Here is a 24,406-nt window from a genome sequence, read left to right as displayed (position 1 = left end):
GTTGACAGATGCCCCAAAGATCACCTTACAGAGTTATAATAAAACAGTGGGATTGAAAAAGTAAATTAGAACAATACTTTCTGATGCACTAAGACACGAAAACAAAGGTTTAGAGTTCCAAAGGGCAATTTCAGAGCAGATACCAGTAAGCATTTATTTACCCAGAAACTAATTAACAAATGGAACAGCTTATCGGGAAAGATGCTTGAAGCCAAGATACTGGATTCATTTAAAAACACACCTTGATCCTGTGATAGGAAAATCCTAATGTGGGTATTCTGGATGGATGAAACTAACGTACCAACCGTACATCCAAACCAATCTTGTGTCCTTGTGATGATTCCACACCTTCTGAACCCATTTTATAATCCTTCCTATTCGATCATACCTTGTTACCACCATGTTCAGTAATTCACACTGTTCCTATTAAAGTGCTTTGAAACAGTTTCCTCTACGAAAGGCAATGTCTGTACAAGAACAAATAATAATAATAATAATCCTTGCATTTGATATAGCGCTTTTCATGTCAGGAGGACATCCCAAAGCGCTTCACAGAACACACTGTAAAGTGAATTGACTGTATATTTGTGGGCGAACGCGGCAGCCAATTGCGCACAGCAATGTCCCACAAACAGTCGTAGATTGAAAATGACCAATTTTTATTGTTTTTGGTTTTGGAGGGATTATTATTAGGCTCTGTGTGGAGTAAGGAAACTTGCCCAAGGTTTCGCCCTCTGCTTGGAATTGAACTCAGGTCTCTCACTTGCAAAGCGAATGCTCTAACCACTGAGCTACAGGACTCAATGATACCATTTGCTAAACAACTCCTAGAAAAGGGGTGTTTGGGGAGTAAATTTTAACTAAGTGCAATGAGATCTGAACAAAGATCCACCCTCTGGAACGGCATCCCGGAATCCCTTCGCCTTGGCCCCTCCCTTGCCTTCTTCAAGGCTCGTCTCAAGACCTTCTTCCTCGATCATGCCTCCGGTCATCTTCCCACCTCCACTCCCCTAGCCCCTCCGCCGCTCTTAATTCCAACCGGCTGCAAACCCTTAACTGTCCAGCACCTTGGGATGTGTCCTTTGAAATCAAAACAAATTTTAAAAACTCAATTCTAAATGCTTTTTCCTTACTTTGGTAAACACGCTGACCTAGAATCCATGACCATTCACAAAGATTCTTAGTTTCGATGGTCAGTGCTCCAGAGACATAGAATCATAGAATTTTACAGCACAGAAGGAGGTCATTCGGCCCACTGTGTGTGTGCCAGCTCTTTGAGAGAGCTACCAACTAGTCGCAAATTTTACTTATATTTATCAGATGTGGACCACAAGAAAGCATAATAATTAGGAAAAGCCATTTGGTCCATTCATCCCGTTCCCTTCGGAATTAGGAGTAACGTAAACTCTAAACAAGGAGAAAGGGATCTGATCCAAAAAAAATTCAAGTGTATGTCTAATGAGGCCTATGGTAATATATTTGTAGCAAAAGATATAATGAAACAAGATTGTTTTTTTTCCCCCAGTTAGATGTAAAGTGACAAAGTTGTGGCGCAAATAAAACAGATCAAACGGCTGACAGGAATCAGAGCAATAGGCTGAGTTGGAAATTTTGTCAGGTTTCCGTGATATTCAAGTGACCGGAATTTTATTAAACAGAAATTTAGCAGAAATGGAGATAACACATTTAATTTGAAACTGCAAATGGAGATTTCAATCAATGCATGTGCTGTGAGTTTATCGAAATTCACTCTTATGAAACTTTGCAAACTACATTAGCACTCTCGTTGAACTTCACCTTCTCAGCCTTTTGTGGTGCTTGCCTCTGGGTGGCAGAGTCTTGTTATTACGGCATTCTTACCTATTCACTCTGATGTGGTTCAAAACAAACTGACAGAAACAGCCAAGAGTAGTTTACAGCAGGTGGAATAGAAGAATGCTTTTAAATAATTACAGTCATTCAATGTTGAACCCTATTGCACTACGAATGACTGATTTATCTGGGAGATTGTTAGCTAGGATTCCAGGAGAAGGTCCCTTTTTTTCTGATTAGTTTCAGGGGATCTTTATGAGCCACCCCTCAGTGGAACCTGGCTTCAGTTTCTCATCTGAAAGAGGGACAAAGTGTTGTTTCTCCATTACTGCACTGTAGTGACAGATTACTGCTCAAGCCTTGATTTAACATAACAATAATTGCATTTGATATCACGCCTTTCAAATCAGGAGTACAGATTGACTGGAAAGGGCAGCGATTGCGTGTCTTGTGGGCAAAGGCAGCAGCTAATGTGCACTCCGCAATGCACCACAGACTGCCACGAAGTATCTTCTGTATTAAACACAAGCAGAAGTGAATTGTGAGTGGGGGCTTATATGCCTCACTGACACCACCTGTAGGTCACTCAAGAATCAAAACAGGAAGAAACCCCCCAAATATCCATGACGTTTTTTGCTTGAATAAAAGGCAAGTGCTCACTGTTGAGTAGCTACTCTCTGCAGACCTCACAAGCTATGGCTGATCTAGATGTGACCTTGAATTACTCAGGCATCAACTTTCCTGGGCACCTGCACACGATGAAGTCCCTGCAATATGCTAAGGAATTCAAATTCCACAAGACTGATACTCTCCTGGTCACATACCCCAAATCAGGTAAGGAGCACCAGAGGTTTGTAACTTTTCACTAACATCACTATTACATGTCAGATTTGTTTTTGTTGCCGGTACTTTTTCAGTGTTCGTGATAAATACTTGCAGTAAAATTTCTAATTCTTTATCACATCTTTATCCAGGCTTCTATACAACCTGTCAATCAGCCTCAGGCATTAGTGCAAATGATATTTCATCACTTGCCTGTTTTGTTTTGTCAGATGGGTGTCCAAACCCATCACCGTGCTTGAGAGTCTCCAAATCTAACTACTGAGTTCAACAGATGTAGGAAGTTGGGTTTTCTGGAATGGGAGTTCACACTCTTTCCCCAGAGGAACGCACCCTGCTTATCAAAGTACTCTAGTAGGTGCATTTTGGCAAGAGCCAAGGCTTGGGCACCCCAGAGTGTGCAATGTGGTATTTCTCGAGTTTAACTGGCTAACGGTTTTGCTACTATTGTACATCACTGGTAAGCCTCCCACTGTTTGGACCACTCTACCTACTTTGCAGGGTTATCAATCAGAAGTTGAGTGGAACTGATCTGCTCATGTAGGTCCTGCCATCCTCCCGGCCAGCCAGCCTGCCTGCCAACAGTGCCTTGAAGTACTGTGAACCTGCCTGGCTCAGGTATTGGGCTGCTGAGACCACCGCAGATAATTGCCACAATTCAGATTTTCCACTGTCAGGCGTGTAACCTTAGAGCCAACTCAGACCCAAAGGAACTCTGGAGGACAGTCACTAGCCAGTCAAACCTCTTAGACCAGATTGAACCTTCTGATATATTGACCTGAATTTTATCTTAACAATATTGTTCCTTAGTTGGGACCGAATGACCTAAACTGCATGTGATTTCCAGTGTCCACCCCTTTTCTGAACATTCTCTAAGCGCGTTCTCCATAGGTCCTGATGGTTAGTATCTGAAGCAAATAGAAGCTTAATGTCAATCTCTTCCTCTCAGACTTGTTGCAAGGTTTATATCTAACTGTGGAAAAAAACCTGCAGGTTTAGAGGACATTTACTTAAAGATGCTTCAGGAATTGATGTACCACATGGATATTAATAAGCCTTTGTTCAGGAGCAGTATTGTGAGAGCAGCACAGAATCTGTTTCACACTGGAATTCAGATTGTATAGCGACCATTAACTTCCTCCGTGGCTCTTCAAAGTGGAAGATTGTTTCTACTGTTTCGACAAGCTCTCTGGGACTCTACCCTGCGTGAGAGGTGTTATATAAAGTAGTTTTTGTACTTTTGACTCAATTAGCATTTTTTATGATGCCACCACTTAAGGTCATGCGGGAACTAATGGGTTTGGCAGCATAATAATAATAATAATCCTTGCATTTGATATAGCGCTTTTCATGTCGGGAGGACGTCCCAAAGCGCTTCACAGAACACACTGTAAAGTGAATTGACTGTATATTTGTGGGCGAACGCGGCAGCCAATTGCCCACAGCAATGTCCCACAAACAGTTGTAGATTGAAAATGACCAATTTATTATTGTTTTTGGAGGGATTATTATTAGGCTCTGTGTGGAGTAAGTACCCAAGGTTTCGCCCTGTCTGGAATTGAACTCAGGTCTCTCGCTTGCAAAGTGAGTGCTCTAACCATTGAGCTACAGGACTCGCATGCGTACGAGAGAATAATTGGCACAATAGAGAATTGGTGCTTTGTGGTCAATTAATTTTAAAGAACAATATTGTGGCATCGGTCATGTGTAGTAGCCCACTTCCTCTAAACCTGTTCAGTTTATGTAGCTCAAATACTTTATTTTTCAAACGAGCTTCTTTCCACAAGAATAAGGGACACCACTTCGTACTTCTCAAGTGGGTAATTTACTTTCACCAGAGATGCACATAGAAATCCACATTTTGTCTCCTGCCGTTTTTCTTTTTGCACCTTGACACATGAAATGCCTTTTGTTTTACTTAGTAATGAAGTAGAAAAGGGAAACGGAAGTGCACAGGAGAATGCTGTATTATGCTATTCTGCGATATATTCAGTGACATTTAAATGAGTGATTAAAAAAATCTATCATGCTACTGTAAAGGGGGGAAGGGGAGAGGAAGGACAAAACAACAAAATTTCATTTGTATAGCGCCTTTCACGTCAGGAGGATGTCCCAAGGCAATGGACAAACAAACATAGAAATCCACTTTACAACTTTATAACATATAGGCAACTGGAATTGAAATGAAGTTGCAACATCCAAGAGGAAGTTTTAACTTGGGATAAATGGATATTGTAGGCACAGAAGTGTTTCATGTTATTCCCCCAAAGAAAGACAGAACAAATTATTGCATTGTAGTTAATAATAATAATCCTTGCATTTGATATAGTGCCTTATCACACCATTGAGATGTTTCAAAGCGCTTCACAGAATATACTGTAAATTGAATGACAGTATTTTTTCAGACGAAACGCGACAGGCAGTTGCGCACGGTAGCGTCCCACAAACAATCATGGACACTGCTACTCAGGTATATATCTACTTAACTCTATACAGTATTGCAATGTCTTGGTGTTTAATTCCAATAGGTACAACATGGATGCAGGAGATTCTCACACTCATTTACAGTGCTGGAAACGAAGTACCTGTTAAAACCCTCCCAAACTGGATGCGAGCCCCATGGCTTGAGCAATACTACTCCGAGGACATCTTGCAGAACAGACCAGACAATCGGATCATCACATCTCACCTGCCCTATCACATCCTCTCCAAAACTCTGAAACAATCTAATCCAAAGGTTTGTGAATTTTAGCACCAAGCAATAGCTTCTGATATTCAGGCCTTTTTGCAGCTAGCTTAAAGGAAACAAGATGTAAAAAAAAAAGTACATTTTAAGAAATACAGTCCTGCACCACACCCTCTGACTGTGGTGAAGCAGCTTCTGTTTCTTATTCTGTTTCTTGTGAACATCGAAATAATGGTATAACATTTCTTTCCTGCAGGTTGTGGCTGAGAGAATTGACAACAATAACAGACCTTTTGACCCCTGTAGCCTGAACTGAGGTTGAGTACAGTACTGGAGCTAAATATTGTACTGTCTAAATCCCATTCTCAAATTCAACTCAAAAGTGCTTGAGGCTAATTGGAGTGTCTGTCCTAATTTCATTCTGCGCTGAGATCAGCCAACTCAACTTCCCAGTTTGTCTGAATGAACTAGCTCAGACTTTGGCAAAACCTTGGGCAAGTTTCCTTACTCCACATCCCTGATAATCCCTCAAGAAAAAAATAATGAATTGGTCACTTCAATCCATGACTGTTTGTGGGACACTGCTGTGTGCAGTACTATACAGTTGCCCACAAATATAGTCAATTCACTTTACAGTATATTCTGTGAAGCGCTTTGAGACGTCTAGAAGGCGTGAAAAGCGCTATATCAAATGCAAGGATTATTATTATTATTCCCTGTTAGTGTGAGAGCAATACAGAGTGCGAACAGGAATCCAGGCTAACAGCTCCCATTGGTCTTCTCTAGGCACCTTATTGAACCAGAACTTTTCATTTAACTTAAAACGTGGATTGTAATACATTTTGCCATTTTGTTCTGTAGGTGATTTACATTTCAAGAAACCCAAAGGATATAATTGTATCATTTTACTATTTTCACAAAATGGCACAATTCCTGCCAGACCCAGGAACCTTTGAAGAATTTGTAAGGAAATTCGCTTTTGGAGAGGGTATGCAATATTTATTTATTTCATTTATTTATTTCCTAATTGCTGAAACAACTAACCACATACGGTTAAGTGGGACACTTTGTCTCATTACACTGCAGTAAATGTACTCAAAAAATTTTGAAATGTGAGCTGGACTGTTTGTGGTATCGATGAACTGGTTACTTCCTGTTTTGTGAACTAATTCCTGTTCTTACTTTTAAATCCAGCAGTTCCAATCCATTTCCATTCTCTTTTCACAGATGCAATTGCTGGTTGACATTTGATTGAAAAATTGGTCATTTATAACCAGTAAAAAAGAATTGTAAACTCTTTAGATAAAATGTAGCCAGTGTTATTGAAATACAAGTACATAATTCTTTAAGCATATGTGCAATTGAAAGAAGTCAATGGTTTGCAAGAGACATTCATATTGATCTAAGCCCTTGAAATGAAGAATGCTGTTATGATCTGAAGAAAGAATAGTTTTTTTTCCAAAGCAAAAGCAAGTCTGGTGATATTGCTCCTTGTAGTTTTATTTAAATATAAAAGATGTAAATATGCACGCAAACCTTTAGGAATTCCAAAAAGCATAGATGACCTTTTCTTTAAGAAACTGTTTAAATGTGTTAAATAAAGGACTCACAAAGTGTCATAAATGTAAAGGCAATCTACAGTTTGACAGAAAATTTCAGTACAGTACATAGGCATGGAAATGGATAGGGCATTTCCAATTGTAGAACTTTTTGCCTGAGTTGAAACACTACATTAATTACACAGCAGATTACAACACATTTAAGGGCACTGACTACCTTATATTTGCAAGGTGGAGGGAGGGAGAGAGGAATACAAGTCAACCCAAGTCCTGTAATAATGTTATATCTATGTGATCTCAAACTTATCAGGCCATGTAGAGAATAGTGCATCATTATTAAATTACCCCCAAACTGTGAACAAAACAGCGTCGTAGGACCAAAATCCCTTTGGGTAAAATTTAACTAATACCTCAATCTTATTTTAATAGTGGACAAAATAGTTTGCTAAGTCTGGTTGGTGAGATTCAAAGCGACTCCTGTATCTTGTTTTTCAGTGCATTTTGGATCTTGGTTTGACCACATAACAGAGTGGCTGGAGCACAAAGAGGAATTCAACATCCTGTTCATTACCTACGAAGAAATGAAGAAGGTAGAGTTTTTTATTGCTATGCCTCATAATAATATTAATTACATTTGACAGTGGCAGAGCATGATGCCGAGCCAAGGGGGAAGTGACCGAGATATGGTCAAAGAGGAAGGTCTTCAGGCACGCCCTGAAGATGGGGGAGGAAGGGGCAAGGTGGAGAGATAGAGAAAGAGTGTTCCAGAGCTTCAAGGAGCAATGGCTGAAAGAGCAGCCACCGATAGAGCTGATGAGCAGTTACGGGGTCGAACCTAACTGTAACCCTCTGAAAGGAAATATAGCTCTTGGCTTTTATAATTATGTCACATTGGTGAAGTCTATTTATAGAGTATGTGACAAATAGAAAGCTATCATATTGCTTGGCAAACCCTCAGCTTTCTGAACCACGTTAGAAAGAAATAGGGAATGAATAAGGAAAAGGAGAGAAGGATGGATAGAGTTACAATTGAACATGTTAAAAAACTCCAGCAATACATCTTACATAGAAAAACTCTCAAAAATATGCGCTGTGAGCTCATTGCTAATAACACTGAGACCAGCCAAGGAATAAGGGAATACTAAACTCTCAACAGCTATTCTAGATATTCAGGTAGGAAATTTGAACAAAGCTCCAAATTAGTCAGAAACTAGTTTAACCTTAATGTGACTTTAACAGACATCAGGAATCCAAAAGCTTAGAAACAAAGCAGACTTTGCACACCCAGTAGAGTGCAAATGAGTTTCTTGAGCAATTGTCAGAATTGCTTTTGTTATCTTTACAGAATCTCAGACAATGTGTTGAAAAGACATGCGATTTCTTAGGCCGTCCACTTTTACCAGAGCAAATCGACTCAATCATTCGCTATTGCACTTTTACCAACATGAAGGACAACCAGATGGTGAACTACACACTGGTTCCCAATGAAATTATGGATCACAGGATCAGCAAGTTCATGAGAAAAGGTCAGTGAAAATCACAGATCCAATCACAGATCTTTGCTGTACGTTCAATCTCATTCTGACTGGTTTTCTCACTCTTGTGCAGGTATAGTTGGAGACTGGAAAGAGCATTTCACAGAGGAACAGAGCCAGTTTTTTAAGAAGATTTGCCAGGAGAAACTATGCAATTCTGACATTCGGTTTATCTGGAATTTATGAGCCCAATTGTGCATTTTAAAGGCCCTCCTCAGAAAAACCCAACTGTTTAGAAAAAAAATCCACAGAGAACATTCAAAATGATACAATAATTTCAAAACCAAAGTTACACAAAGGAAATGCAATTCTCTGGTTTTGAATGGATTTTGCTGGCATTTAAGCTTGATTTATTTTTTCAATAAGTAAATGGCAAATTACTGTATTTTTAGCACTTTAACTCAATACTGTGAATAGAAATGTAGTTGCATTGTAATTAGTCTATTGCACACCATAGATCCAAATGAGGGCGAGGTTTGTAATTCTAAACTAAACTGAAACAAAGCAAAACTGTGTTTATTTCAGAAATATACATTTTTGATAAAAATCAGATATTCAACAAATCCTCAAACCTCTGAGAAAGGAAGCTTAGTCTTTTCTCCCACTCAAATGCAATCAATAAATGAGATAAAAGATTTGTATGAAAAATCACAAGATCACCCAGCCATTGGTGGTCCACCCAGCCATTGGTGGTCCACCCAGCCATTGGTGGTCCACCCAGCGCTTCTATTCTGTGAAGCGCTTTGGGACGTCTAGAAGACATGAAAAGTGCAATATCAAATGCAAGGATTATTATTATTATTATTGGCTTCTGTAACTCTTCATTCTTTTAAGAGAATTTTTCATCTCATTATTTTGGAAGGGCTAGTCTGCCTTGATGGCATAGCTTTAGTTTACTTTCAATGTACAGTCTCTAGGCAGAGAGCCTTGAAAAACACACCGACCTTCAATATATATATTCATCTTTAACAATCATATTGAGAGAGGGGAAGGGAGGAGAAAGCTAACATGGATGTGCATTTAATAGCTAGGCTATCTTCCAATCCACATCAGTTTATGAAGAATTACCGATGGTCTTAACAGTCAAATAAGCTTCTGCAAGCTGCAGTTGCTGTTGCAGAATTAAATGAAGGGTATCATTGATAATCATCGCAAAAGCAATTTCAAAGTGTTTGAGCACAAACACTTGGTGCACTTCTTAGTTCCTGAATCAATTTACAAGTTGACTTGAAAAGCCACAATAGTTTCAGCAAATACTATTACTAATAAAAGATGCCGTAGTTTGAATCATTTTTCTGACTTGTCTTTTTCTTTCAGAATCACTTTGGCCTTAAAGCAAACTTGTATATTAAATCTGATTGAATCTGGGAAATTGAATGAACCCAAGGCTAACTGAATTTGTAGAAAGTTTAGCTCTAAATTGAAAAAGTCTGTGTAGAAGGTGCACACACAGTGGTTACTATTAATTGTGTTGAACAACATCTTTCTCACCCTCATGTGCATCCTATAACATTGAAGTCTTCCTAAATATTTATAAGCAGCAGGTTTAATTTAAAATGACAAGGAATCCCACTTAGTGCTTCTGTAAAAAAAAGTATTTTGCCTTGTATGGAAGTTAGAAAATTCATAATTTGTGCTGAAAAGTGTTAACTGCATTTTTCCAGAAATGACAAAAGATACGCCCAAGGCATCATAGCTTTATTTTCTGATATTGTAATCATCCAGCTTTATTAGCACAAACTAGGAACTTTTCTGAGCATCCAAGTCAAAAAAAATTAGATTTTCCATTAAACTTACTTATAAATCCTAAGATTACCTATAAACATAATATAAAATACAATATGGCACAATACAAGTAACAAAGGTGTACAATATTGTGGTATTTAAAGTGCATCACCTCCTTCCCAGAAGAAAAAAAATTAAAAGATGATATTATCAGCAGAACTGAAAGGCTTTTTTTTCAAAATACTTCATCTCTAGAACTCGACAATTCATCTAAAGAACAGGAACTACTCACATCTAAATGATGCACACCAAGGTTTCTACACAATTCAAACGCTGCCTCGTTTTGATCAGGCCAAGATAGTGCCATCTAATATGGTTGCAAAGACCAGTTTTTCAACACAATGTACTTAATAAAAGGCCTAGAGAAAGGCCCAGGACAAGAGAACCTTGTTCAAAGGCAATTCAGCAGCTGGGAGTTTATTCCTAAATTAACCAGTAGCTGAAAGTAGAAGCCTCTTATTTCTGCTGACAACATTAGTTGTGAAGCAGATTTGAATTCCCACTTTTTTTTAAAAAAGAGGCCTTCACTTCAAGTTAGCATTAATTTTCCAAAGCAATTACATAATGTTTTTTAAAAAATTATTTTAAAACATTAACTCTTCTTATTAAAATGGTTTAGGATAAGTCGATTCTGTTCGATGGGCTTTGTTACCAATCTACAGAAACAAAGCATCTTTGGGTAATCCACTGGTAATCGAAAGCTGATCTGTCCTGATCTGAGTTACGATTCAATTGTGCTGAAATTTCACATGCACTTCAGGCTCAGAGTAGATCTAACTGGCAATGGCAGCTTAGGTCTAACCAGTCACCCTGATTGTATTACCTTTCTTAGATGAAAAGGGCCATTCTAAAGCTACTTCGGCCAGTGAATCAATAGGAGTAGCTGAATACCCAGTAACTAATCTCTTTACAAATACCATTACCCCCTTGAAGATACAGGAAATTTGGCTATCAGCTGCAATATTTTTTTCGACATCTCTAACACACAATCCAAATAAGTCTACAAAAAGGGCATCCTTTCAACTACTTAACTTATTTTTTGAAATACACAAAGAAATACACTACAGAACTACAAACTTATTCAATTACTTGCTTTTTAGATCCTCAAATTAACAATTAAGATAATTGTAGTTAATTGTTATCGCAACACCACGTGATTTACCTCGGAGGGAAGGTCAAATTTAAACTGGAAGACGGAGGAAAGAAAGTTGAAATTGGGAGTTGACTCTTTATATTTGCTGAAATCTAGGAACCTAAAAACTCATACCCTTCTCTGGTTACAACCTCTTGGTAGGACAAAATAGCAACTCTGCAACTTCCTGTTTGCAGCCACAAGCTTTAAACACCACACAGATGTGTCACAGATGTAAAGGTCTGAAGTTTTCACACCTTATTTTCTCATTACTCATAGAGGGAACCAAATTACAAATGGACGAGATGCTGCAAAACCTCACTTGATCGGGACGATCACAAATCTTGAAAGAGTGGCCATTAGGAAATTGGACAATAAAGTTCTCTCTGGTTGCAAAACACTTGGATCCCACAAGTCTGTTCATCATTTTCTGAAACTTTTTTCTGAAGCTCTTGTTCATCCAGAAGTATACAATACAGTTGAGAAAGCCATTTCCACATGGTAACCAGAGGGCAACAAACTCCAACCACTCCGACACCCTCTGTTGCGTTAGAGCTAAATTTCAAATACATTTAGTTAGAGGTGGTTTAAACAGAAAAGGGAATGAATTGCATCATTTTTCTACATGGTTTGAATAAAAAAAATTAACAGAACACGCCAGATAATAATAATAATCCTTGCATTTGATATAGCACTTTTCACGGCTCTAGACATATCAAAGCGCTTCACAGAATATGCTGTAAAGTGAATTGACTGTATATTTGTGGGCGAAAAGTTCAACATTTCCTCAATTTAATCCTAGTTGGCATTTATATAAAAAGACACTGGTGCAGCTGTACAGAGATTTGGACTAACTTTAGGAGGAGCTCTTATTGGTGTCAATCCATCTGATGGCTTTAAGACTGAAAATTTTGCTTTGTGCATCAAACATTTTTAAAAACAGTTTGTTACTTTTCAGCTTGTTTGTAAAGAAAAAGTTCTTGGGAAGGAGAGGAGTTACAGCCCTCATGTACAACAATAACAACTTGGATATATATAGCGCCCTCCACACCGGACAGGGTCTCAGAGCGCTTCCAGAGTTCCAGAGCCTCAGGGCATAGTGGCTGAAGGCATGCCACTGAGGGTGGAGCGGAGGACTCGGGGAACGAGGAGGAGGCCAGACCCAGAGGAACGAAGGCAACGGGCACTGTTTTGAGGAGAGGTCAGAGGGTGCAGAGGAGTGGAGGGATTTGAAGACAAGGGTGAGGATCTTGAAGTCAATCCTCTCTGGGACAGGCAGCCAGTGCAGTCTGGCAAGGACTGGGGTGATCGGGGAGCAGAGTTTGGTGCTGGTGAGAATGCGGGCGGCAGAGTTTTGTATAATCTGGATTTTATGGATGGTAGTGGAAGGGAGACCGGCGAGGAGGATGCGTGAATAGTCCAGCCAAGAGGTGACAAAGGCATGGACCAGGGTTTCAGCGACTTTCGGTGAGAGGTATTGGCGGAGAGGGACGATGCATCGGAAGTGGAAGAAAGAGTGCTGGTGAGGGACCGGATGTGGCGGAGGAAGGATAATTGGGGGTCAAACCTGATGCCTAGGTTGCGTATGCATTCAGAGAGTTTTAGGGGGAGGTCTGGTAGGTGGAGGACCGTGAGATTTTAGACGCTGACGAGAGCCAAAGAGTATGGCTTCCTTCTTGTGAACATTCAGCTGAAGGAAATACTGGGTGGGAAAATAAGAGTAATAATTACATTTGATACAACACTTGATCACACCTTTGAGATGTCTCAAAGCGCTTCACAGGATATACTGCAGGATGTATTGCAAAGTGGTGTAACTGTGTACTGTGCGGAAAAAATGAGGCAGTCAGTTTGTGCCCAGCAATGTCCCACAAAGGGCCCTGGAGTGAGTGACTAATTTTATTGGGGAGGGGGGGGTGGAGTTTGGAGATTGTTGGCTGGAACACTGGGAGAGAGAACCTCCCTACTCTTTTCAAATAGTGCCAAGGGTTGGGTCTTCAGCATCCACCTGAACAGACGGAGGGGACGTTAGTTTCACATCTCGTCTGAAGGACAGATACTCACCCTGATAGAGGATGTTGCAGACACAGGGTGTCCAGCAGGTGTAATAAACTATAACCACAGGCACCAGAATCCTAGAGGCAGAATCGTGTCGTCTCCTGCTCACTTTGGAGGGCTTAAACCGATTAAGTTGACTCCTGGCTGCAAACCAGAGGCGGAAATTGGCGAAGGTCATGATGAGGGAGCAGGGGAAGAAGATGAAGGCGGTCAGCATCAAGGAGTAAGGGAGGTTGCTGGAAAAATCCAGGTTGCAGATCAAAGATGAGCTGGAGAAGTAGACCTGGACCACTCCCCTGGGGACTGATATGGGCAGCAACAGGATGGGTGGCATGAGCCAGGCCAGAGCAATGAGGGCTTTGATCCTGAAACTGGTCATCAGCCGGGAGTACCTGAGAGGGAAGAACACAGCGATGTAGCGCTCGATGCTGATGGTGGCCAGGGAGTAGATGGAGGAGGTGAGGATACTGGCGTTGAGGAAGACGGCCAGGTGGCAGAAGGCAGGGTCCAGCTGGTGTCTGAGCTCAGGGACGCGGCTCCCGTACAGGTTCAGGGGGATGACGATCAGAGCCAAAGCAGCATCGGCGCCGGTCAGCGATATCAGGACGTAGCGGCTGTTTTTGGACCAGCCCGAGACTGAGGAGGAGATGACCGTCATGACCGCAGTGTTGCCCAGGATGATCAGGCCGCCCAGGACCGCAATAATGCAGGTTTTCCAGGTCGCCGCCACCACCTCCGCTGCAGATCTCCCCCCATCACAGGTCGTGGCATTGGCTTCCACCAGGCTTTGGTTGTCCATCTTTGGGGGGGGGGGGGCTGCAAAGTCAGTCTCGATTCTCCAAACTTTTGCTGTTGGGGACACCAGCATCGTTTGCCCTCCCACTACATTGTGTGTGTGTGTGTTGCTCCACCTCAACTCAATTCTCCCCCATTCCCAATCCAAGCAACACACCTGCTCAGGCTCATTCCCAACCATTAAATAAGGGGATTGATACCTCTCCTCCCTCCCTCCCTCCCCCGGGGCACATGATCAGCAGGTGAATGAACCACAAGCTCGTTTCCATCCCCTTCTGTTCCCTCAAGTGTTGAATTATCTTCGAGTTTGGAGCTCATTGTGACAGCTGCAACTGATCTGGTTCTCAATAATTCCTCATTACATACACACAATATATATATTGCATATAAGTATATATAACGTACCATGCAACACAACAATTGGATGATTATATATATATATATGTGTATTTCTAAAATATGGAATTTCTTCCACAGACCGTTTGTTCCTCCCTGGACACTCCGCAACCTACTTTTTTGTGTGTACTGCGGGAACTTTCTGCAAACTTTCTCGCTTCCTCTAAATTAAGATGGACAGCATTCCGAAATAGCTATTCTTCAATTCTCATGCTCTTGACCAGTCTTCTTTGGAGGGACATTGCTATAGTTCCAGTAATTTAGGGATTGTTCTGCTTATCGGAGCATCTGTTTATCTCAAGAGGAGTGGCACTATCATGGCTGGATTGACTTTCATTTGTCGAACAGGTTTCTTTTTTTGTTCTGTAGTTATGTTCTGTGCTGATCATGTGCCAGACAGTACTCCAAGGGGCAAATGATGACATATCAGGCAGATTAGATTGTTGGCAGGTTTTGGAAAGGTCGACTAATGTGCTCACCACCAAATTTTTATAGTGTTTTTATAGCTCCTCGCCACCAAAGACTCCCAAAATGTCACTCGTTGCAACACAGGCCAATAGTTTGCAAATTAAAGTAATCCAAGCCAACTTGGAATAATAGAAATTCATCAAATCACCACTGGCTCTCAGAGGATCAATATTGGTTTGTGGTTGGATCAGTTCCCTAAAACTTCTGGCCTGAAATATATCGGTCAAAGGCAGATAGCACTGTGATATTGTACAGAAGCAGGAAGATTCATAATGACACCCCTTGCCACTGGAGGGCGGCTAATTACTACATTCAGTCTTTTCATTCCATATCTGAATTTAAATGCGTCCGTACCTTACCTTCTGATTTATGTCAGAATTCTGGAGTCACCATCATATTGGTGTGTTTCACCGAATGTCTACAGTGCACCCAATACCCCAGAGGTGTCTGAAGTTAATGTAGTACAGATACATGTATCTGTGCTAACAGGCAGTCATTCAATATTGAAGCCTGGTTTCCATGGATACCAATTCTCTGACACTTTTGCTGATTGAATATTGAAGCTTGCCTCCGCCTCACAATGTTAGGGTGGGTGAACCAGAGAGGTTCCTCTAGGAAATTCCTGGACTTTTTAAATACGTGTTTGCTAATGACATTCTGAACATCTGTGATCAGGGCTCCCTCTGCCTCCTTGTCCTCCTCGACCTCTCTGCCGCCTTCGACACTGTCGACCACTCCATCCTCATACACCGCCTCTCCTTACTTAATCTTCACGGACCTGCCCTTGCCTGGTTCGATTCCTATCTCTCTTACCGTCTCCACTTTGTTGCCTCTAACGGTTTATTCTCCAGCCCCCGCACTGTCACATCTGTCACCCCCAGGGCTCTGTCCTTGTCTCCTCTTTAATATCTACATGTTCCCCCTAGGTGACATCATCCGCAGACATGGGGTCAACTTCCATATGTATGGAAGACAGATGACACCCAACTCTATCTTTCTGCCTCCACTCTCAACTCCAGGACCACTGCTGTCCTGACAGACTGCCTGTCAGACATCAAGTCCTGGTTGAGGGCAAACTTCCTACAGTTGAATGTGAACAACACTGAGGCCCTCCTGATTGACTCGCGTCAGCGCCTCACCACCTCAGGCTCTGGCAGCATCAGCCTCCGTGGTTGCTCACTTCAACTCACCAGCCAGTCAGGAACCTGGGTGTCTTGTTCGACCCTCAACTGTCATTTCTTCCCCACATCCAAGCCATGACCCACTCTGCCTTCCCTCACCTCCATAACATCGCCCGACTCCGCCACTACCTCATCCCTCAGGCCACTGAAACTCTTGTTCATGCCTTCATCACCTCCAGGCTTGACTATGGAAATGCCCTACTCGTCGGCCTTCCCAACTCCTCCCTCCACAGGCTGCAGATAATCCAGAATTCTGCAGCCCGTGTCCTCTCCCGCACCAAACTCCATGACCCCATCTCCTCCACTCTTGCCCAACTCCAATGGCTCCCTATCCTTCAGAGGATCCAGTTCAAGATCCTGGTCCTCACATACAAAGCCCTCCATGGCCTCGCCCCACCCTACCTCTGCGACCTCATAACTCCCTACCAACCCGCCCACTCCCTCCGCTCAGCCGGCTCCGGCCTGCTCCACATCCCCCGACCCACCCGCCCCACCATTGGCGGGAGAGCCTTCAGCCACTCTGCTCCCAACCTCTAGAACTCCATCCCCCAATCACTCCGCCTCGCCCCCTCCTTAGCCTCCTTCAAGTCCTGCCTCAAGACCCTCCTCTTCGACCATGCCACCGGTCACCCCCCTTCCCCTCCCCTCCCTTCAGCCCCCCTGACCCCAGCTCGGGTCTGAAATGCCGTACACTGTCGAGTGCCTTGGGACGTCCTCTCGACGTGAAAGGCGCTATACAAATGTAATCTTGTTGTTGTTGCTAATGTATCATAATAGGAAAAGTGTGATAGTTTGTTTCTGGTATATTATTTAACCTTGTGCCAATGCTATACAGTGGGCAAGACTCCTCAGGCCTGCAATTTCTGACATTCTATGACGGATTCAATGTAATGATTATCACACCGAATCTGTTACGAAATGTCACAAATTTCACCTCCATATCTCAAAGATTCTGTCCCATCATTAATATTATAATTTACTCTTCAATAGCCAATCTATTGCCTGCTGCCTCAGTGCACACTGACCAGATGTCTCAGCTCTGAACTTGCCAGCTCCTGTGTGACCCCACATCACCTCCAACAGTCCCTTATCGAAAAGCAAGCAGCAAAGTAATGATATGATCTCTTATTTTCCCTTCTGAAAGTGAAGTATTGAGATCACTGAATGTGCAGGGTAAGCAGGATAAACAATGGGGCTCAGGGGGTTATGGAAAGATAAAATGAAGTGAGTTAGATCCACATGGCTCACTTGTGTTTTTTGAGCTCATAAATGACATATCTGGCGTTTTGTTCTTCGTGGATTTATACCTTCCACAAATCTTATTAAAGATAAAAAAAATCATGTTCTTTTTTGTTTCCTGCGGTTTGTCCCTGCTTTTAAGTTGTGATCAGTTATCCAATTTATCCAATTCCTATCTGATTGCCAGAGAGTTAAAGAAACTCGTGGTTATTATTAGCCGTCAGATAGACTGAGCTCTGTGGGTGCTCAGATGCATAGCAATGCAAGTAGCCTTGTGATCTGAGCTACGCAGTGGGGTAAAGAACAGTTTGTCTACAGCATGCGACCCACACACAAGCAGAGGGTCAGCACAAAATATGACAGCTGGCTCAGGTGTGGTCTCAGCGTGTTGAGCTCCTTGCATGCTGGAAACAGAATTTTAATAGAAGGTATTGGTGCAATTAAAGTAATAGATGTGAAAAAAAATGCCTGAGCTGCAGCAATTCGTTGCAACAGAGAGATGATAAAATGTAGCAGTTACAATAATGATGAAGAAATGTTGCACAGTGGGATGACTGGTTCCTTCTACCTCGCAGTGATCAAAAAAGTGAATTAGAAAATAATTATCTTTGAGAAGCGATAGAACAGTGGAAAATGGATTGTGGCTGACACAATGCATTTATGTTCATTTGTTATATAAATAAATCAATTCTTACTCGCAATGCTACTGTTGCACTGTTTTGTTTTATTCGATGGTTGTAATTTCCAAAGCTATTATCTTGTTCAGACACACACGCAAATATGCATAAAGGTTGTCACTTCTTTTGCTTGAAGACAGTGAATACAGATTAGCCGCATTTGGGCTCCTGCAAAAACAAAAGCAACACATTGAGGTCATTAAGCAGAGTGAGGATTATTGGTATCACATTCTCTGATGACAAGTTTATTAAAAAAAAATCTGGCCCTCAAGTTTACCCCTGTTGCTCCATGATGCCAATGCATTAAGGGTGTCCGAATTGGAATAATTTCATTCTTCCTGTATTCCATATTGCCAAATATCAGTGTTTACTAACATTTCATCCAATGCAACATCCCTTATTGGAGTTCTTGCTGAGTGCTGCTCAGTATTCGGCATATTAAGCTAAATACCATTTCTATGTTGGTCTACAATGCAGAATAATATTAAAAATTTAACATGTCAAACACTGAGAAACATTCAGCAAGTCCTCAAGCCACTGAGTGGGCAACTATTTAACTAAGTGTGGGAAGCTCACCCACCTTCTCTGATTAAAATTGCTGCTTACCTCCGTGGTATGGAAACCATAGAAAGGATCACATTTTAAAAAGATGTACTGTAATAAGCTGCAACTTAAAAATGAATATATAATGTTTGCCTACTAAATACATAGCAGTGCTACACTTTACAGTATATCCTGGGAAGCGCTTTGAGACGTCCTTCCGACATGGAAGGGTTATATCAAATGCAAGGATTATTCATGTTTTGATATATATTTGGGGGGTCTTTTGAAAATCACGCCCCAGTTCTTTCAGGAATGATAAACAATGAGGCGTGAGTGCTATAGGCATTGGTTGGTATATGAAATCCTTAATGAATAAAAGATTCAGTTTCTCTCCACTACTGAAATATTTTCTCAAATAATTAGGAGTGCTGTATTTTATTTGACTTTAGCTTTCCTATTTTAAATTTCTTTGCAACTAATACTTTACTCCAGTACCAAAAAGTATCAATAAGTGGGTAAACAAAGTGATGTTTAGCACAAAGGAAAGAAGTAACAGATAACAAACCTGTCTGCATTCAACAGTACAATAAGAAGTTAATACATGGTTCTGCATGAAGCTTGGCATTTGTAACACTCTTTTAATATTACCATGGCTTGTCTCCAGGGGAAACTATGATTATCTTATAGCACATGCTTATTGAACCTCACGAACAGTGCCTTAAACTTATTTTGTTCTCACTGCCTTGCATTAAATTGGATTGTGCCTTCGTAAGCACATTGCTAATTGCTTATTAAACCCATAAGGGCATTCGCACCTTGGCGAGCAGTAGGAGAGTGGTAGGAGGCTGATTGGATTGAAGGGATATCTCCAAAGTATCAGAGCAAAAGTAGCTGTCAAGAGAATGTTTTACATTTGTACTTGAAATAATAATAATATTACATAACTCTCAAGTACCAAATTTAAGAGTTCAGCAAATGGTAAAAATCGAGATTCATAGATCTTTCAAGAATGCTCATATAGCAAAACTGGGTTCTACTCGGTTTGGATAAATTATTCGATGTCCATTTATTTTATTTTCATTAAAAAAAAGTCATCCTTTGAAACTCTGCAGAATAAGCAGCAAATTACAATTATTTCCCAGCCACGTTAAAGGTATCTTTCCAACAACAAAAATTGTATCTTGAACTGTTCAACAACCTTGGTCGACCAGAACACTGATGAAAAGAAACACTGGAAATGTACAATGACACAGCCGAAAGAGAAAAGGCGGGGGTTAACATTGAGGTGATGCTTAATGAGATTTCCTCTTTCTCCTCCAGGTGCTGATACACGTGCTGTACATTTCTAATGGCTTTTTTTAATTGTAAAACATAATTCACCTTGGCAACGATTGATTTTTCTTTTAGCGTTCCATGTTATTAGCATTGAATTATAGGACTGAAGAGTGTAGGTTTGCTCCCACCCCACCCCATCCCTGTAATAATTGCATCAGTTACCATAATAAATTATAGTTTGCTTTGTAAACAGCCATCCACTGTTACGCAGTTTATAAGGCAAGACGGAAAAATATGTGGACGTCAGTCGTGCAAAACATCCCAAACACATTCAAAGCAATTAGCTACAACAACATGCATTTATATAGCGCCTTCATGCAGGACAGGATACCAGAGCCCTTTATAATAGTTGCAATATAATGGTCTGAAATCCTGAATCTGATTTTAACTACGGTAAATGTTTGCAGTGCACAAGGTTAACACAATATTAGTACCAGGTCAATGAAAGGATATCACTTGGGAATTGAAGGAGAGATAACAATGTGCCTTTCAGCCGCCAGAGGAATGTAATTATAAATTCCACGCAGAATACTGCTCAAGTAATAATTGCCATTGAGTTCAAGCAGTCCCAATCATCACTTGAATACCTTTTGAAATACGCTCTTAAATTTTGAATGCTGCAAAGTACAAGCAAGGTTCACTGGGCATTTTTACGTCAGTCTTAATTATGAAGCTTCTTTTAAGATCTAAAAATTAGGGCTGAGTTTAAAGAATTTGCCTAATTGTCCACACTTCAACATGCTAGGAAAACAGTGTAAGTTTAAACCTTGTTGAAATTTCTCCCCCTACGGCAGTGTTGGAGTTTGGTTTGTGTTAATGAAGCCAATGCAATTTCAAGTCTAACCCACACAATAAGTAAAGTGAATAAAGATTTCAAATCTTGCTGTGCACCGAATACCTTTGTAAAAGAAATCCTTTCAGGTTTTCTGCTATGAAGTAGTCACAACAGGTAGTGACAATATTTTTTGATCAGCAACATTCAATCCGATTTAGCACAGAAATGCTGGGCCTAACCACCATTCTCTGCACTGTGACTGCATAAGGTCTTGAAAGGTTGGAGATGCTTTTGTTTAATGGGGATATAATCGTGCCTTTATTAATATGGTGTTTTAAAAGCAGGTGGGGGGAGTGGGGGGTGGTCAAATGTTACAGAAAAATATGATGAAAAGAAGTTCCGTCCCATCGCAAATCAGTGGAGGAAGGGAGAAGTCGTGAGAAGCCATCGCTGAGGACACACACTACCGAGTGGATTTGTGTCAAATGCTTGATGATAGTTTCATTTTGCTTAACAATCACAGAAAACTAAGAAAGTCCCAGATGCAAATACACATCATCAAACATTTTGCCTTCTCGCTTCGTTTTGTAACACGCAGATGAGGAGCTAAGAGGATTAGAAATACCTTTAAAACTGTTCACTGTGATGCGCTGAATTAAGTACAGACTGCACTTAATACTTTGAAGCCTGTACATTTTATGGAGTCTTTGGGTGCGGGGGGGGGGGGGGGGGGGGGGAGCGAGGGCTTTCTCATCTCTCTAGACTTGATAGGATTAAACCTCATTATGAGTCTTCCCACCGCTGTTTGTAGTGTCCCCTTGGCCCTCCGTTTTTATAACTCTGATTCTCTAAAGCCACTGACTCTCACTTGATCCAGCATCTGAGATACCACCCTGCGTGAACGGCGCTACATAAATGCTGTACAAAGTTGTTTCTGTATGCCCGGTATGGCTTCTTAGCTGTGCTCAATTGATGTAATTTCTCTGTGACAATTTTACCGTTGTTTGATTAATTATGTTAAGGATGTAAAATGCAATTGGTTTATTAAGTGACGCATATTTTACTATGTCGAATGTCACAGACCACGTTTCACTCATGGTTGGTTGTAATTTGCAACATTCACAACCTGACTTCATTGCTTTAATAGCAGCTTATTTCTTGCAAACATCAGATTGGAAATTTAAGGCTGGTAAATTGCAAATATCAAGTTACCAACGTCTGAAAATGGCCAGCAAGCAAATCTTTATTGTGATATAAGCAGTGTATATATTGCAGCACATTCTGAATATACCAGAATACATCAACATTATATTGTTACAGTATTTCAATGCAAAGAAAAGTGCTTAACATTTTTCTTAGAAACTCATTCCATGAATCACAGATCTACTTAATGCCCATTCCTTCACTTTTGCAATGAACCACAGGATTTGAAAATGTACCTAAACTGACTTGACTGATACTAATTAAACACCCAAAATTTATGGAATTTTATACACTGCGAAGAAATTAATCTGCAAGTTTCATCAAATCTCCCCAGATTGTTGCGTTAAGATTATGCAGGGTATCGAGCATCAGCAGGCGGTAATTATAGCCATTTATAAGCATCAAAGATTTTATGCAAGATGTATTGCTTCACAAGCATTAGTACCTGCGCTTGTACTATTACTGTGAACTAATCTCCTGCCTTTCTTGAGCTAAATTTAGAAATGAGACCAACATGTTCGAAAGCTTCCTGTGGTTTTCTCATAAATCTTTTGACATCAGAATTAAAGGCCATCAATTCATAGCATGTTTATAACACAAAGGGAAGCCATTGGGCCTATCTCATTGGGACGTTCTCCCGACATGACAGCTGCCATATAAATGTCAATTGTATTGTATTGTGTCTATGTTGGAGCTTAACCCCCTTACACCCAAAAACGCAAGGAAGATAGGAACACAGAAGACCCTTTCACCCATTCGATCTCATCCTTCCAGAGTATCCACCAAATGTTCCCATTGAAGCAGCATGCTAATCCTTACATCAGTCTAATTCATGAATTGCATGGCTCCCTTAATACTTTCACTTGACTACAATCCAGTTCCTTAATTCCACTGCTGGAAGCGCACTGAAAGACTAAATATGATTGAGACTTGTTTCATATGTCTGTAGAGCCATTAGCTACTATTTGCAGTTTAAAACTACAAAGTAATAACTGAATTTGGCAGTTTACCTGAGAGTTTAATCTTTTTCCATTTAAAAATACTTGATATCAGATCAAAAATAAATTATGAAGAAAAAATCTCGATTACAATATCAAAGTATTTTTCAGTCGAGAAACTAAATGCTTTGCCAAAGGTGCAGTTCTAACTCACAAGCTGGAGTAAGATGTATTACATTGATTTCATGTTTGCAATAAATAATTTTTTTGCTATTCTGCTATTCCTTGGGGAAGAGATTCCTCTGCATAGACTGCACCAAATCATCAAATTCAGTCAAGTGGATAGTGAAACAGTGCTCAGAAACTTTAGCAGAACAGTATTTTACTTCTTGGACAATGTGAGTCCTACTAAATAAAAGAAACGTTTAAGGGAAACTATTATTTTTAATAGCTCAATTTTCTTTTTCATATTGGAAACCGTACAATCAACACGCTTCAGTTTAAAGGTTCTGTACTCTCTGCCTGTGCTTATAACCAGACACAAACACTGTATGTCATACCTCTTCTGATCTTCTCCACTGTGAGGGACCAAGAAGAAGAGCAAATAGACATATATTGGGGTATAATGCCACTCGGTTCCTACATTTGCACTATTGACATAGCATTTCAGAGTGTCCAGGTTAGAAAATCATTCAGTACAGTCTTAACTTTGAAGTTGTTTTCCTGTGGTTCATAAACAAACTTACAGAAAAACAGCTTCAAAATTAAGGCAGTATTTCAGATTTTTCCCAAATTGTGTACACTCTAAAATGCGGTGGAATTTTACCCTATGGTGCACTACATCACCGGGTATATGTTTTCAAAAGTTGAAATTGAGAATTAACTGGTGTTATCTACTTGACTGCAGCAAAACCACTCAAATTAAATATCAAGGGTGAACAATTCGTGGAACAGACCAGCCAGAAACACATTGAGGGGTTGAGCAATTTAGGCAGAACTCCATCATTGTAACACATTACCAGTCACCTTGTTTTTCTTTAACCCTATGCACTTGGTCTAATTTTTTTTCAGTAGTAGTGATCGTTCTTATTTTAAGTTGCAATTAGTTTCAATCTTCTGGCACTTCTCTACCAACTACCACTTTGGCCCTTAAGTGCTGCAATGCATCACTTTTGCGAGAGACAGAAATTTGTGGTCAGATCATGTGGCTGAATAGGTCACTGTGTAAAACAGGAGCACACTCTTTGGCTCAGGCTACTCGCGAGCCTGTGTACATTACATTGCTGTAATGACACAACTCAATAAAATGGATAAGCTCAATTAATTCCTGAGAATGACAGCACACAGAGCGCTGTAGTATTTTCCGAGCTAATTTTATACCGTTTGACTGACAGTGTGTCACCAATCAACACGCATATGCTTTTAAGAAAAAAACAGGGGGAACAAATT

At 40.6% G+C, this 24,406-nt stretch overlaps 2 protein-coding genes across 2 annotated transcripts; one reads left to right on the top strand and one right to left on the bottom strand.

Annotated features, from left to right (window-relative positions):
* Window positions 1–2,470: 2,470 nt before the first annotated feature.
* sult5a1 (sulfotransferase family 5A, member 1) lies at window positions 2,471–9,102 on the top strand. Its single transcript, XM_007889341.2, has 6 exons — window positions 2,471–2,646; window positions 5,181–5,389; window positions 6,200–6,326; window positions 7,393–7,487; window positions 8,243–8,423; window positions 8,506–9,102. Exons 1-6 carry the CDS (start codon window positions 2,508–2,510, stop codon window positions 8,616–8,618), a joined length of 864 nt encoding a protein of 287 aa, XP_007887532.1. The 5' UTR covers window positions 2,471–2,507; the 3' UTR covers window positions 8,619–9,102.
* Window positions 9,103–9,486: 384 nt separating this feature from the next.
* Window positions 9,487–14,206, bottom strand: zgc:162592 (uncharacterized protein LOC561993 homolog). The gene is made up of 3 exons (XM_007889564.2): window positions 13,414–14,206; window positions 11,672–11,904; window positions 9,487–9,543 (listed from the first exon to the last, which is right to left on the bottom strand). The coding sequence occupies exons 1-3, from the start codon at window positions 14,204–14,206 to the stop codon at window positions 9,487–9,489; spliced, it is 1,083 nt and encodes a 360-aa protein (XP_007887755.2).
* Between the last annotated feature and the right edge of the window lie 10,200 nt (window positions 14,207–24,406).

This window comes from Callorhinchus milii, unplaced genomic scaffold (assembly GCF_018977255.1).
Source record: "Callorhinchus milii isolate IMCB2004 unplaced genomic scaffold, IMCB_Cmil_1.0 Scaffold14, whole genome shotgun sequence".
Lineage (NCBI taxonomy): Eukaryota > Metazoa > Chordata > Chondrichthyes > Chimaeriformes > Callorhinchidae > Callorhinchus > Callorhinchus milii.
Note: the sequence above shows the minus strand (reverse complement) of the source record. Positions and strands in the feature narration are given on the sequence as shown.